The following is a 16068-nucleotide window of genomic DNA, read 5'->3' as shown; positions in this document are numbered from 1 at the left end:
GTCGTGGCTGTCGTTTCCACCCTTGTAGCATGCCATCTCTCCGCTTTGGTAACGTGTATTTCCGTCCTTATAGCGTGTTTATATCCGCCTTTGTGGCATGTCGCTTCATCGGGTGTTTGTGAATGTTATATTTCTTGTGCTTAATTGTTGTTGTGGTTGTTACAACTATTATTCTAAGGGCTTATTATACTCTATCCATTTCTTAGCCTAAGTGACTTTGTCTATTACAAATATGACATTTGGTCAATTTTTATTTTTTGATTTAGACTAAACCTTGTGTTTTCATGGAGTTATCTTTTGTATTTTTTTCTTTTATTTAATATATATTTGAATTTTCTTTCAAGTTTATAAATGAAGTTTTTCAGCTTTCAGCTTCGCTAAAAAACACAGCCTATTATGTTAGGTATTGGTGCAATTTGCTTTTCTGAATTTTACAGTTTTTAACTTATTAAAATATAATAAATAGGTACCCAGATCTGCAAGACAGATGCCCAGAAAATGCAAGGTGGGAGGTCAATTACAATGCTTTCTTCTTTTTGAGACTACAATACCATTACAATGCTTCTTTCGAGGTTTAGAAGGGCACCATTCAGTAATGGGCCCCAAAGGTAAATACGGCAAAAAAGCTACAACAATGGGATTGACAAAGCACGAAAGAGCTACCAATGGAGAAGCACGAGTTGAATTTTGAAAACTTCTATCTGTTTTAACTTTTGGGAAAGTAAACAAAAGACGCAGCCTTTGAAGGATCCCTGACAATTTTACCAGCCTTGATAGTTTCAAAATGGGTTTCAAATCTTCACTGCCATTAAAAAACCTTAAACATAACTTTTTCATAAGAGTTAGGTGGATCAAATGATTAGGGTTTTCCTCCTTTACACCTAATAGTAAATAAGATACAGCAAAAGCAAATCGTGCCTAATAATACGAGTGCCATTCTTTATGAAGACAGCCCAGTTTACCAGTGTCAGTCTCCACTCTCCTGGTTGTGTTTTGGAATTAAATAGAGAAACATTCAAAGAATACCAACTTAATGTATAAACAATCAAACCACTTGATTAGCAGCATTATTAATTGTTACAAGAGGGCCATGAATTATAAAGAAAAGAATTTCAACAAGAGATCTATTTTTACTGAGCAAAAAAACCAACTAATTTACAAAGAAATTTTACAGGCAACAGCAGTAACAGGATTCCTTCCACTCTTCTTCCTAGTTTTTTCTTTCAGAATTTCCATTCTTCCCCTCATACCCAATCAAGTTTGCCATAAAATCTCACACATCCTCACACCAAATTTGAAACTTCAACAAAAATATAACCTCCACAAGAATCCCAAAAGGAAAAGAAAAAAAAAGAAAAAAAAATTATAGAAAGAACTAAAAGTCTGAACAAAAAGAACCCAGCCCAAAAATCTTCTAGTCAATATGATGATGATGTATGATTTGAGAAATAGGTTTCATCTGGTTGAATTTGAACTCAATCTGAGGAGGGTTTGGTCTTGTATCTGTAGAGGAGCTTTTTCTTCTTGGATGAGGTGTTGTTGATGGTGAGCACCACCTTCCCTGGCTCACCAATCCTGAAGCTGTTGGAAAGCACTGGTTCATCGGTGGGCATCAACTTCCTTGCCTTCTGCACAATCACAGTGTAGCCGTCTTCGGCATTAGGTACAAACTCAGCACCATAGCTGACATCCCAACCAATTACGCGAAGCTCCCAAACGAAAAGGCAGTTCTGCAGACCATTAATCCGGAATTTAAACAATCAATTAGCATTTATTGTATCAGAGACAAACAAGAGTTCTTTCAAATCAATGTAGATGATTGGATATACACAGAAAAAAGAACCCACCTCAGGAACAGAGATTTCAATAGCGTGCTTTGTTGTCGGCTTTACAGTGACTTCAGTAACTGATTCAGCTGTAGAGAATTCTTGTTCTCCTTCCCTGCTCAAGCCTCCGTATTGAACTGGCACTTGCTCGGGAGTGATATACCTGTTTTTGCAGAAACAATCACACTTCGAAGTCAGTAAATGTCAATTGGAAGAACCCAAAAAGAAAAGACAACAGACATATTTAATCATCAAAATTTAAGTACGAAAGCCGAAATCTTGACTAACTTGAAAAGGGTTTCAGCAGATTTGGATGGTCCGGCAAAGAAAAACTTGCTCTTGGTTCTCTGTGTCAAGAAGGGACTGATCATCCGATTGAAGGCAAGGTACCACCAGGGAACATTGATAAAAACCTGCATCAGACTCAAATTTTAATTAAACTGGTCCATGAATCAGATCATCAGAGGAGAAGAATCAGTAGTACCTGTTTGGCGACAAACTCAGGGTAGTTGTCCTGCAGCAGGGATAGAGCTTGCCTTGTAGCTTGTCGAAGTTCCCACTTTCCGGGTCCGGGAGAATTCTTAAGATCATTAACTTGGAAAATCGTGGAGATACCAGTTGGGCTAAAATCGAGCTTTTGAATGCTCTTCTCAAGGAACTGAATCCTCCATCGAAGGAACTTCTGTCGCTTTTCCTCATCGGAAAATGCCTTCTGATACAATTCCTTGTTCCGGAACTCACCATATACGTTGTAACACACAGGGTGACCTTCCTTATCAAAGCCATACATGAACACAGCTTTCTCCAGATCATTACCGAGATCTTCTTCAAGCAGAGTTTCAATTCCGAACTCTTTCCTCCATGCCACCGTGTTCTTAATCATGGCGAACGCATCCTTCGCCTTGAAATCCCTAGCACGAAGGAATTTCAGAAGGATCACATCGCTCCGCTCGTCGGCGAGCAACGGGATTCCCCATATGGATACCTCCTCCGGTGGCGAAGGGGGTGAAGCTGCGGCTTCCGCTTTCTCATCTTCTTTCTTTTCAGACGCCGATGCAGCTTCCTCGGCCGCGGCTGCAGGAGCAGAGACAGCTACGATGGTTTCTTTAATGGCTTCAACAGTCTTAGCGCCATCGTCATCAACGTAGGTTACAGTCTCAACCACTTCTGTAACCACCACTGCCGCTGGCGTCACTTCCTTGACTTCTTCCGGCGTTGCCGATGATCCTTCTTTTTTCTCCTCCACCATTTCCGGTACCGATGCCGGCTCTGCAACTTCATTAGCCTCCGTCTTCAGGGGCTCTTCCGTAAGCGTCGCCGCCGGCACTTCTTCAACAGCAGTTGCAGTTTCTTCTTGAGTCTCAGCCTTCTTCTCCTCCTCCTCTTTGGGCTTGGGCTTCTCTTCCTCCTTCGGCGCCGGTGGAGGAGCAGTGAACTCGTGTTTATTAAGAGCTTCCTGAATGAGCTGCTTCAACTCTTCAAGGGCTTTCTTCTCTGGGTCAGGAAGATCATAAACGATGTTGCTTTCCTCCTTAAAAGAAACAGATTGACCAACGGTCTCCTCCTCAGAAACCTTTGGCTTCTCAGCCATTTCAGAAGCAGTAACAGTCACAGAAGCAGAAACATCTTCTATAACACTGGGCTTGGCGGCCTCCTTCTGTGCCATTTTCTCAGTCTCTTTCACAGTCACAACGACTTCCTCTGATTTCGTTTGGGTTTCCTCTGCCATGGTTGCAAATGAAGATTTAAGGATTACCCTTCAAGATTTTCTACAACCAAATGGAGAAACCACAGAATGATGGGCAGAAGAGCAGACAGAGAGCAGCTTTAAAAACAAGGAGCCAGCATCATTTTGCTAGCAGTGATGGTGGTTGAGAGTTTCTGAAACGTGTGTGGAGGTAATGTGATGAAGGTCTTGTTCCAGGCTTGCTTTGTTTCATATAGACATGCAGTTTAGAAGAGAGAGAAAGAAAACCTCTAAGGACCAGACTGTCATACTCAGACAGACAGCTCGTACTAATCCTTTCCATGGGACCCACAGCACACCTCACCTCACCCCAACCCAACCGCCCACCTCTAATTTCCAGCCTTTTCTTAATTAATTTCATATTTAAGTATTAACGGCGTTTCATTCCGTCCGTTTGAATACTCCGCCAGCGGATAGTCGCTGTTGGTTGTTTTTCGTTTAAAAGCGTGGGTCCTACGCAAAATGAGGAAGGGGAATATAAAGCTGTAGGGGGTCTACTTCTAGGGCTCTGCTTTTGCTTGTTTGCTCTTCACTCTTTTGATTTTGAACCGGCAATGTAGCCGTTGGTTTTGATGAAACATCTATTCCTTTTTCTCCTAGGTTTCTAAATTTGCATAATAATATAATAATATCAAATTTGATTTTTCTTACCAAAAAATTTTCAAATTTGATTATTTAATTTTGATGTTTGTTTGTTACAGAATTAGTAGTTTTAGAAAAATCTTAAATTTGGAATTTTAAAAAAAGAAATTGAACGACTTCAAGCTAAAATCTGTGGGTGTGGAGCTGATTGATAACAGTTTTTTTTTTTTTTTTTTTTTGCGAAAAAGACAGGTGGAAAGAAGAAATGCAGCATAGAGAGGCGCCACGTGGACACGGAATCCCGTTTCCGCCGTCAAATCCGAGAAAACGAAAATACAATTCATAATAAAAGAAGAAACTGAAAAAAACAGCTGGTCGCGGAGGTTGGAAAATTAACGGCCGTTAACGTTTTTTTGTTTTTTTGTTTTAAATCAAACCAGCGTTTCTGTTTTACAGGCGAAGCGTTCTTCTCATGCTGGTAGCCTAAGAACAGCAATGTCTGAGTCATCTGACACCGAACCCGAACGATGAGTCAGTTTCAGTAATGTCCGGCGCATGATAAATCTGAAACCGGAACGGAACAAATCAAATCAACGACAAGAAAGAAACGAGACGTGTCAGATGCGTTCAGGCCGTATCTCTCGTGTACGTCGTCTGTGGGGCCCACTAAAGATATAGAGATGATAAATGGGCCAGAACATTTCAATCTCTCTATGGGCCAATGAACCTATTGTGGGCCTTGGATTTTGTATATGGGCTTTGTTCGATTTTGCAGAATTTTGGCTGCATGAGCGAAAATCTGGCCTCCTTTGGATACATAAATAATGTAAAAAATTTCAATCTAAAAATTTAGCATATATGAATTTGGGATGGGTTATTTTGTTTGGTTTTATGGTTCTTGCACTAGAGTGTTTGTGGGGTATCGAATCTAGATGAGATTTTTTATCCCATAAGATAGATGGTAAAGATCCACATAACTAGAAATTGCCCTTCGTTTACTAATCCTTAAAAATGTTTCTTCTTTTCGTAAGACATAATGGGAATATAGACTTGGAATTTTGGGTAAAGAGTGTCAATTTTAGTCCAACCTATTACTAAGCAAGGTGCAACATTTCGGTGAAATTTGCCGGTTTGTCCGGGGTGAACCAAGCGAATTGGCAAATTTCGCCGAAAATTCCGATGAAAATTTGCCAAAGTCTCGCCCAGATTTCAAGGTGACACAAGGCCACATGGTGACATGGTGTAGTCATGTAAAGCATACCATCAAAGTGGTAGGGCAAGCACATGTTTTGTATAAGTTGTCTTTTCAATTTAAGTAATAAAAAAGTAAAAATCCAAACGAAATGTCTTGAAGAATCAAAAAATGCCATTCCTCTTTCCTCCTAGTCGCATCTCCGGTCTCCCATTTGGTTTCAAGGAAGTTGATGTCGTCATCAGACATCAAGCTCTTCTCGTTTCATCCGCCATTTAAGCTTAATCGGTTTCATATCATCCTCTTCTTCAACGTTGTTAGTACAGATTCGAAGCTTGTTTATGGATTTTTTTTCTTCTTACATTCCGTTGCCGTGAGATTCCATTTTGGCTTTTCTCTAGTTTTGCCTTCTGTGTTTGGTGTATATCCTCTTCTTCACTGTTGGAAGATGGACCGGTTTGCGTGTTTGTTTTTTTTTTTTTTTTTTTACCAATAGTTCCCATGGCTTTTACTCAATCAGTTTGCTAATTTTTGGTTTCGCCCTTACCTTTCAAGTCAGTCATCGACTTCTGCGAAGTTTTCCAAATTTTCGCCAATTTTCCGGCAAATCGATGATTTTTGAGTGATTTTCCGGCAACTTTAGGAGTATCGATTTCGGTGAAATTTTTTATGTCGATAGTATTCGAACCAGCCGAAATTCTTCACCAAAATGTTGCACCATGATTACTACATACCCTTCTTTTTTTCTTGGGGGGGGGGGGGGGGGTAGGTACTACATACCCTTGACATGTTTAGTAAATGAGCAGCATTGATGTAGGGTCCTAGTTTGTCTTGCACTGGATTGAATTTAACGATTCTAAAAGTGACTTCGCCAAAACTTTAATTTGTAAACATTACTTCACATCTGTGCCTCATCAGGTTTATTAATCCAAATATGTCTAAGACATTATGTCACACCCTTGTTCTTCAATGCGCTTCTACTTTAGATACTATGATATAATCCTTCGATCAAATAATGGCATATGAATATTTTTCTTAGGCTTATTTTATTATTTGATATACCTGGTAGGCTCTATGTGGATGACATCGTGTTAACAAAGAATAATTCAGATTTTCTTATGGACTTTGTTACCCGCCTTGTAGATCCTTTTGCAATTAGAAACCTGGGCAGTTTGCATTATTTTCTTGAGTATCCAAAACCTCTGATGGGCTTTTTCTCTCACAAAAAAAATATGCACGGGATGTGTTACACCAAGCCCACTTAGAGGATGTAAAACCCATGACAACCCCTATGGTGGCTCCTTTTTATTTTTTATTTTCTGGTGACACAAGTGCTTATCCAAATGTTACTTTATTTCGTAGTCTCGTTGGAGGCCTTCAATATCTTGCGATGACAAGACCAGACTTATCTTATGCGGTTAATTCGGTATGCCAAGTCATGCATGGTTCATAGACAGATTTTGTGTGTTGACAAAAAAAAAAAAAAAGAGAGAGATTTTGTGTTGCTCAAGCGTATACTTCGCTATGTTAAGGGTACTCTTAACTATATTTTTCATATTCATGAGGATAATTTCTTTCCAATCATATGGTTTTTCCAATGCCGACCGGGTTTGATGTCCCACTATTAGACGATCAACAATAGGGTATTGTGAAGCAACCGTCTCTCGATCCAGCACTAAGGCCGAATATAGGGCGAAGGCTGCTATCATAGGTGAATTTACATGGCTTAGTTTCTTGCTTCGGGACATTCGTATTCCTCAGTTGTCCCCGGCTATTCTTTATTGTTATAATATGAAAGCTCTTCATAGCCTTTCACGTAGAAAAACTATATTTTGATAGGGTGCCCGGGGGATGACTATATAATCGCTATTTCAAATTTGAACATTTAACTGATTCAAACAAGTTCAAAGCATAACCCGTGGTCTTCCCCCCCCTCCAACCAAACATCTTGAGTTGGATTATCATTTTGTTCGGGAGAAGGTGACACTCGGTCATTTGGTGACTCGTTTTGTCTCCTCCAAGCATCTTGGCAGATAGTTTCATCAAACGACTCCCTCAATACTAATTTCAGACTTTATGTTGCAAACTAAGTCTCCTTCCTCAACCTAGTCTGGAGGATGTTGAGATATAGTGATGTTGAGATATAGTAATACGGGTTAGTGATTATAAACATTTGTCACTCCTATGAATATTATAATAGCTGTAGTTTTTTTTTTTTTTTTTTTGGATTAAAATAGCTGTAGTTGAAAAGTAATGAAAAAGCATTTTCACGCGTCAATCTCAGATTTCACGGTATTTTCTTCTCTTGATTGGCAACCCATCGCACCTGTGCCATAATTTTTCTTAGAGCGCGTTTGATAATGTTTTCGAGCACGTTTCTGACACTTGTCTGTTCTCCAAAAAAGAACGGGTAACAAGCGTTAGGTAAAACGGTCATTCTTTTTCTCTTTAAGAACAATCCAATCCCGAGAACGCTTTTGTAAAAACATTTTAAACATGTCGTAGAGAGGGAACAGAAACAAAAAGGAGCGAGTGATCCAAATATTTCAGAACCGGAGCTTCCCTAATCTCACTTATTTAGGTTTGTTCCCTCTCTCCCCCTCCCTGGAACTCGAAATCTGGGTCACTTTCTCTTCCAAAAAGAACGGGGTAACAAGCGTGGCGGCACCCGACCCCGCCGGGGAACAGAAAAGAGGGGGGGGGGGGAAAAATAAAAAAACCGGGGCCCCCCCCCCCCCCCCTTTTTTGGGGTTTTCCCCCCCCCCCCCCCCCCCCCCCCCCAAACCGGGGCCCCTTCCCCTCGAAACACTACGAATGGTTCTCTCTTTGAGAAGTTCATCGGTTCTCTTCTAATCAGGCACTTGGTATGCATTTTGGGCTTTGTCTCTCTTCTAATCTGGTATTTGATTTGCATTATACAAGGGATGAACAAATTGAGAATGTCATGATATTAACAAGGTCAATTTCCGATTAGCAGGCTTTGAAGGAGTAATCTGCTTTGGTAAACATATGCTTCCAGAGGTTTATTTTGGATTAGTATACTCTGAAGGTCTTAAGTGAGCACACACCTCTTCTCAGCATCTGGGCTTCACACTATGGTTATACACACAGCTTGTGTTTGTTAGAAATCCTGCTTAATGATCATTGTATGCAACGTTCCTTCTAACTATGCAGCGTTCCTTCTAACTGCGATCTCCCTCTTCCCCTCTGGATTTCGAGCTTCCAAATCCTTGAACTCGGGAATAGCAGTAAGCAATGGTTAGAAAATACGAAGGCCAGGGAACAGAAGGGGATGGGATACTGTTGCTTGGTTATGTCATTCATACAGTGTGTGAAAACCAATAAGAGTGTGTTTGGGGTATCTAATTTTGGTGAGATTTTCATTCCGTGCTGTTGTTTCTTTTCTTTGGTACAACAAAAAACAAAAAAAAAAAAAAAAAAAAAACAAAACAAAAAATACCACCCTACACGAGAAGAAAAATTTACAGTCACAATAGATCATTCAGTTACCTGTCACATTTCCAAACTACTCAGCAGAGTAAACAACAGAAATCACCAACCTCAACAGAATGCTTTATTTCGCAGCTGCCTTCTCAATAAACTCCTTGATTTGATCCTTCAATTTCTGAGCATTAAGATCCTTATAATCAGGAAACATTCTTCCCTTATTATTCACAAACATAACAGACGGAACTTCGGTCACCATAAAACCTGGTTGCCTAGGCTGCAAGAAATACATTCCAACGACCAAGTTACCAAAAGATCCAACAAATGACTACGTTTAACTCATAAATTGAATGAAAAACTATAAGATGTATAGGAATGGGATCTTTATTCACCTTGAAGTTGTTCACATCCACCTGGAGGAATTTCACAGTAACATTTCCTGGAGTCTTTGCAGTAGAGTCTCTTGCTGCCTTACTACTACTGCTGCCTCCCGACGAAATGCCAGTAGCATCCTTTGGCTTGCCAATCGCATATTCCGGTGCCAGGGCTTTTATTGTCTGGATAAGTTCCCTGGATGGAGAATTGGAAGTGATAAAACAAGCAACCACCTGCACAGAATTTATGCTTTGTTGAGAAACCCAAGTTAAGCTGGTGCTTGTTGCAGCAGGTGCTAAAGGATGGTCTGTTGTTTCCACCGAGACAAGTCAAATCTTTTGAAAGGAAAGCTCTTGCTCGGAGGCTATTTCATTCCACATGAAAGATCAAGTGGGATCGGATGACCAATGTGTTGGTGCAGTTACCTCTAGTTTAACTACCACCGTGGGTCCACTGGATGTTAAATGGATTTTTTTGGCCAACGATATTAAATGGAGTGAGTTCTTCAAAACCAAGCCCCTCTGTCAAACTAGAACAAGCCTTGTTTGCTGACCAAGGAAATTTGATAAGGAAGCCATTCCTGAGACTACTACCTTCAGCTGTCTACATCACACAATTTTGTGGCCAATTTCATCCATATAGAAACTATCTACTGAGTATTCTCCTGTGCATTTTCAGTCATCAGACTACTATATATATTTCTTTGGGTGGGGGAGGGGTTGGAAGAGAAACCCATATTGACTGGTAATTCACTAGTCAAAAAAGATCTTATCTATATGAATTAAGGGCAGTCATTGGGCAATAGTCGGTGGACCAGGGTTGTGGGCTGATGTCAAGGCATCTAAACAGCCTCTCAACAAAAATTGCTGGGGTAATGTTGCATAGGAAAATTGTCCCTCCTCCCCAAGGGGATTCTGCTTGTTCGGAAGCCTTTGGCATCGGGTTTGCCCTTATCCATGTAAGAATTAGATAATCATGTCAAATATCATCAGGTTTTTAAAACCACTGAGAGGAATTGGATACCAGAATTTACTTTATAACCATATTAAGGAAAGTATATTTTGTATATTATTTGGAAAACATGGCTTCTGATAATAAAATTAGCTGGTTGTATGCCTAGGTTAGGTACATGAACTAAAAATTATATAAATTTTGAATTCATTTGATGCAACAGGGGAAATACTGGTTTGATGATTAGATTAATGGTCCATCTCAACTGTTTCCAACCACCTCCGCAAAACTCACAAACAACAACAACAACAATAAGCCTTGTCGCAACTAGATGGAATCAGCTCTGTTTGTGGCCATACTAGATACAAGGCCTAAGCTATGCATATCCTTTCTCGCAACTTCTCTTAAGGTCTTAAGGTTATCTTAGGTCTGCCTCTACCTCTTCTAATTCCTTCAACCTGGATTAAATCACTTCTTCAAATAGGGGCATTTACAGGCCTCCATTAGCACATGGTTGCGCTCTAATATGATCATTCCTTATCTTGTCCATCCTAGATTTGCCACTCATCCATCTTAGCATCCTCAAATCTACTACACTAGGTTTATCTATGATGCTTTTTAACAGCCCAACACTTTACACCATACATCATAGTTGGTTGTACGACAATCTTACAACATTTTCCTTTAAGCTTTTAAGGCATACGTTGATCACACAAGACCCTAGACGCACCTCTCCAGTTCATCCACCATATTTTAATTCTTTGTGAAACATCATCCTTTCTAACACTTTTTTTTATTTATGATTGAGACCCCCATCTCTTGTAACTCAATGTAAATGTTTTTCCTTGTTTCATCAATTGTCCATCTAACAGTGAAAAAACCTAATTACGAAAGAGAAAAGGAAGATGAACTAAACATACTGGTAGAATCACAGGGAATTCTATTGCTGGGGGTTGTTTTTATATATAAGCTAAAGAAGGAAGATTGATCACTCTAGGGAACAATAAAGTAAAACAAATAAGACTAAACACTCAAAAACACTAATCCTACTAAGACTAAACTACAAGTTTAGAAATACATGCAGGCAGGACGTTCCTCCAACCATTAACCTCGACAGTTAAACTCACCCTCCGGCCTCCAAGCTGGATGATAAAAGTTGCACATGCGCAGCTTAGAACAACACTTCTAATAAGCACATCTAGGAAGAGCCTAAGTAAAAGATTGGAGTCTTCAAGGAGGACAAGAAGTACAGCTCTGATACCATATCACAGCAGGTGAAGTAAGAGAACCCGAAAAGACAGTGAAAAGAAAGAAGAGAAAAGAGAAGATGGAGACCAGAATGAGGAGGGGTGAGAGTCGTGTAAATAATCAACTCTCTCGCTAAAGCAGGTGCTTTAACATAAAAAGTAAGAACCCCTAAATCTGGTTACATGCAAATATTAGAAACTAAATCTTCGCAATCTAGCCAATGGTTGGATTGCTTGACAATCAAGTTACAAGGGTACGAGGGAAATAATACAAGGAAAATAAGACCATTTGTACATGACCACCGTCTACCTCATGGTACACAAGGGAGATGCACCTTTTACATAGTAATATCATTAACAATAGGGACTAACCTTAAAACATTGCAGCATAGGTTGCTACAAAACCTTAAAGGCTGACAGCAAGTATAGGCCCCAACCAGAGATCGATTAGGGTACCTCAATTACTTTATACCATGCAACAGTGTAGAACCTACATTCATCTAAAAAACAGTGTAGAAACCTAACAATGAAAAAAAAAAGAAGAGAGGGAGAGAGGCGGGGAAAATTAAACTAATGACAGCTTCAGTATGAATATGATCGCTTGTGGTTGTGTTTATTAATAAGCCAAAGAAAGAAACATAATTAGGGTAGGAAACAATAAGGAACAGAATACAAAAAACAGAACTCTAAACCACTAATCCTACTACCGGTAAACTGCTAATTCAGAAAAACACTCATGGTTGGACATTCCACCAACTGTGAGATCTCAACACTTTTAACAGTCCAAATGTTTCAAAAATAATAACTTTTTTCATAGAAATCTGAAATCATTATTCTCACTCTAAAAATGCACAATGGCACTGGAAACTAAAATTCAACCAGACGATGCCATGGACAACATGCTCAAACAAACTTGAGAGTCAAACAAGCTGCTTGTGACAGTCAAAGCCAGCCCCTGTTCTTGCTAAACACATAAATTAAGCAGCAGGTTTCTTCCATTTGCAACAGAGATTGTCCATCCAGACCAGACCCAGGGCATTATGAGTTGGTAAGGTCAGTAGACACCATGGATACAAATAGATAACCTTCTTTTAGTTTCCACATCCTCAGGTTGTCAAATAACCTTGATTGAAGGATAATCTTCCCTTTCTAAAAGAAAAGAAAGAAAGAAAGAAAGAGGTGGTAGGATGGGTTACATTCATTTAGAATACTTTAAATTCTATATTCTAGTACAAAATCAAATGACTCAAAATCTCAGGCGGTTTGTGGTTGACAGTAGACTAGCTTTTACAGGTCTTCTTAAGAATCAATATTCAAGCACGTTGGCATTTTTGCAAGGGGTTGTACCTTAAATTCATATTGGTATCCACACTTCTGCTCTACAGAGGAATTAGTTGCTCCTGAAAAGGTTATGAATAGATATTGCCAAAATATTCTATTGAGAAAAAGGTTTTCATTTTAGCACTTGAACTTTGTCAAAACAAACTTTTCAAATTAACACTAATTCAAATCATAAGAAAGTTTACCAGCACATTCATGCTACAAAGACACTTGGCACCCTCTGCAATTACAGACATAAGGAAAGATACTTTTGGCACATAAGGGAAATTCCAGGATCATTAAAGTTCAAATTTGTTTGCCCTTTCTCAACTTATTGCCCTCAATTGTCTGGGCTTTTCCCATCCTTATTTATTTATTTTTAATACTTTTGGTACACAAGGGAAATTCCAGGATCATTAAAGTTCAAATTTGTTTGCCCTTCTCAACTTATTGCCATAATTGTCTGGGCTTTTTTCCATTCTTAACTTTTTTTTCCTGAAGCGAAACATATTTACCTTTTCAAACAATTCTGTTCTTTTTTATTTTTGGGTTTGGGGTTTGGGGTTTGGGGGCTGTGAAAATGAACAATTCTGAAGCATCTTTTCACTATAGTGTATTTCCCAAGCCCCCAGCATCAACCACTACTAGCGCTGCGTAGTTATTGCATTTCCGACTTGACTTACTTAGTCAGTGGGCAAAGATGTCTTAGATTATTAGATTCAAACTACACAGTTATAGGGTTTTCCTCTGCCAATTGTTTGGAACTGATTCCCAATCCGGAGGTAGCTATTGTTAATGATGTGGATAGGAATCCAAATCTTTTAAATCAAACTAGTAGTTTCCACCAATATGAGGGTTTCATGACAATTTAATCAGGGTTCTATATGGTGTTGATCCACAAAAATCAGATCTTGGACAGGCATGCAAGTTGAGGCCTTCTTAAGATTTTTAAGGCTTCAAAGAATTCAGGTTTAAAATGATATGGGATCCAGAAAGAAAATCCCCTTTAACCTCTTTCTAAAGTTGGAGAACAGGGGAAACCATCAACTAGATATGAAACCCTCATAAAACCCAAAAACAGCATAACAGAGAACAGGGGAAACCATCAACTATACATGGAACTCTCATAAAACCCAAAAGCAGGGGAAACCATCAACTAGACATGGAACCCTCATAAAACCCAAAAGCAGAAATAGCAATCACGGAATACATAGTGGAATTCAAAGCCACATAAAAAATAAAACACCATAAAAGAAAGAGAAACTAGATCAATTGAAGATGCAACAAAACTAGTAGAAATAACACAAACCCAAAGTAAAACCAGCATCATTAATCAAGCAATTAAACAGGGGATTCGAATTCATAAAACATAATTCAGAAAGTAACATAAAAATAGTGTTAACCAGGGGGTTTTTGTCCAAGCAATGATCCCACTCTTCTTGGCTGTTGCAGCTGACCAAGCATTCGTCTCCCATCTTCCTTTTGATCTGAACCGTGAATGACCCAGGAAATTGTCTCTGTGTTTATCGATATAGACTTGCTTAATCGTAAGTCAGATGAGCAAGAGTACGAACGATTACGAGAATGTTGACCAAAAAAAAAAAAGAACGATTACGAGAATACCCTTCAACATCAACGTGGGGTGGTGACTGCAGATTAATATTTTAAGCGGAAGTTTCTTCATGATGCTGACGAACCGTTGCTCCAGAGAATACAACTTTCTGGTTTTCTCCGCTTTTTGCTTCTTATATTTTGTATTTTAATGGGAGAAAGACGAAATTGCTTCGGGCCGTCACGTGGAATTTCTGATTTTCCGGTCGACTGTTGGACATCAACGGTGAGGATTAAATCTTGACCAGAATTTTGCTGACAACTTAAGTTATTTCACATGACAGTACGCACAGGAGTGAAGCAAAGTAGAAAAGAAGGTTGAAAAAAAACAACATACCACGTAAGAGGTCAGAGTTCGAATCCCCGAGAGGATGAAATCATCTCCACACAGATAAAGAAGTAACACCTAGATTGCTGAGTCTTTTTTGTCAACTTTCTTTCATTTCTTTATTCTTTGGAGTTTTCATCAAAATTAAACTCTCTAATCCAACACACACCTAGTTACAATCATGGTACACTGTGTTATATCGCCGACACAGGGCGATATATGGCCGTGTCGCTGGGGGGCGACACGATATTTACAATATATCGGCGATATATCGCCCTATGTTGGCGATATATCGCCGAAAAATCAGTAATATATCTCTTACATTTGCCATATATAACAGTATTTCATTCGTTTTTCGCCGATTTTTCATTTGATTTTTGCCAAGGTGACATAGGACCTTTATAGGCTCCGGGGGCGCTGCCCCCACACCCCCCTGTCCGTCAACAACAATATGTGAAGCATGAGCCATACTCAACATAATTGTATAATGAATTGTAAACTTTAGTACATCTATTTACTAGTTGTGTATTTGTGTTCTGTTTACATATTTACATTAGTTTATATGAATTTTCCAAATTTCCAGTTTGCCCGCATATAGCCGAAAATGTGCTAATTATAAACTTTAGATTATGTAATGTTTTAGGTCAAAATAACACTCCCAATGTGTTTATTGGCCTCAAATTAGGTTACACGTCAAATTTCAGGTCAAAATGACCTGAAATACCCATCGAAACAGGGGTTCGATGACCCCTGCCAAAAGTCGGCCGACATCTGGCGACATGTCGCCCGAGTCGCCGTGTCGCCATGGTCCGACACGGCGACATGGATCGACATGTCGGACCATGGTTACAATAAAACCATCGTCTACAATAAACAAATGTGAAAAAAGTGTTTGCTACACAAGCTAAGTAACCAGCATTGACATGACCATGGTGGGAGATCTCGCGAGATCTCGCGAGATATCTCGCCTTTTTAGAAAGGCGAGACGAGATCTCTGGCGAGATCTCGCCCATTTCGCGAGATCTCGCCATATCTCGGCGAGATCTCGCCAACGGGAATATTTTTGTGCTTTGGGCTTTTTAAGCCTATCTCGCTCGGAGGGCATCTCTCGCCTCTCTCGAGCCTCTCTCTCTCCTCTAACTCGTGGAAGCCCATATTTGGCCGGAACTTCATTTTTGGCCGGAATTTGGCCGGATTTGTTGGGGATTCAACATAGCACATCATCACAAAATTGAGCATATTTGTAGTGATTCAAGCATATTTCAAGGGATCTTCAAGAAATGTAAGATTTTCCCCAAATTTGATTTTTTCAAATACAGGTTCTACAATGATTGTATGAGTGTGATATAAATATATGTTGATGTTCAGCTTAGATCTACACTTTCATGGAAAAATTTTTAATTTTCTGTTATTAATTTTTTTTTGAATTTTCGTATTTAAAA

The 16068-nt window shown here is 39.4% G+C and overlaps 2 protein-coding genes across 2 annotated transcripts; both read right to left on the bottom strand.

Moving 5' to 3' along the window:
* Positions 1-1110: 1110 nt before the first annotated feature.
* On the bottom strand, positions 1111-3780 carry LOC148998890 (patellin-3-like). The gene is made up of 4 exons (XM_089141631.1): positions 2311-3780; positions 2115-2239; positions 1848-1989; positions 1111-1730 (listed from the first exon to the last, which is right to left on the bottom strand). The coding sequence occupies exons 1-4, from the start codon at positions 3553-3555 to the stop codon at positions 1476-1478; spliced, it is 1767 nt and encodes a 588-aa protein (XP_088997757.1). The 5' UTR covers positions 3556-3780; the 3' UTR covers positions 1111-1475.
* A 4993-nt stretch (positions 3781-8773) lies between these two features.
* Positions 8774-14321, bottom strand: LOC148998889 (uncharacterized). Its single transcript, XM_089141630.1, has 3 exons — positions 14091-14321; positions 9187-9402; positions 8774-9071 (listed from the first exon to the last, which is right to left on the bottom strand). The coding sequence occupies exons 1-3, from the start codon at positions 14160-14162 to the stop codon at positions 8922-8924; spliced, it is 438 nt and encodes a 145-aa protein (XP_088997756.1). The 5' UTR covers positions 14163-14321; the 3' UTR covers positions 8774-8921.
* Positions 14322-16068: the final 1747 nt, after the last annotated feature.

Source organism: Hakea prostrata, unplaced genomic scaffold (assembly GCF_041222555.1).
Source record: "Hakea prostrata isolate BN-2017 unplaced genomic scaffold, UWA_Hpros_2 contig_100, whole genome shotgun sequence".
Taxonomy (NCBI): domain Eukaryota; kingdom Viridiplantae; phylum Streptophyta; class Magnoliopsida; order Proteales; family Proteaceae; genus Hakea; species Hakea prostrata.
Note: the sequence above shows the minus strand (reverse complement) of the source record. Positions and strands in the feature narration are given on the sequence as shown.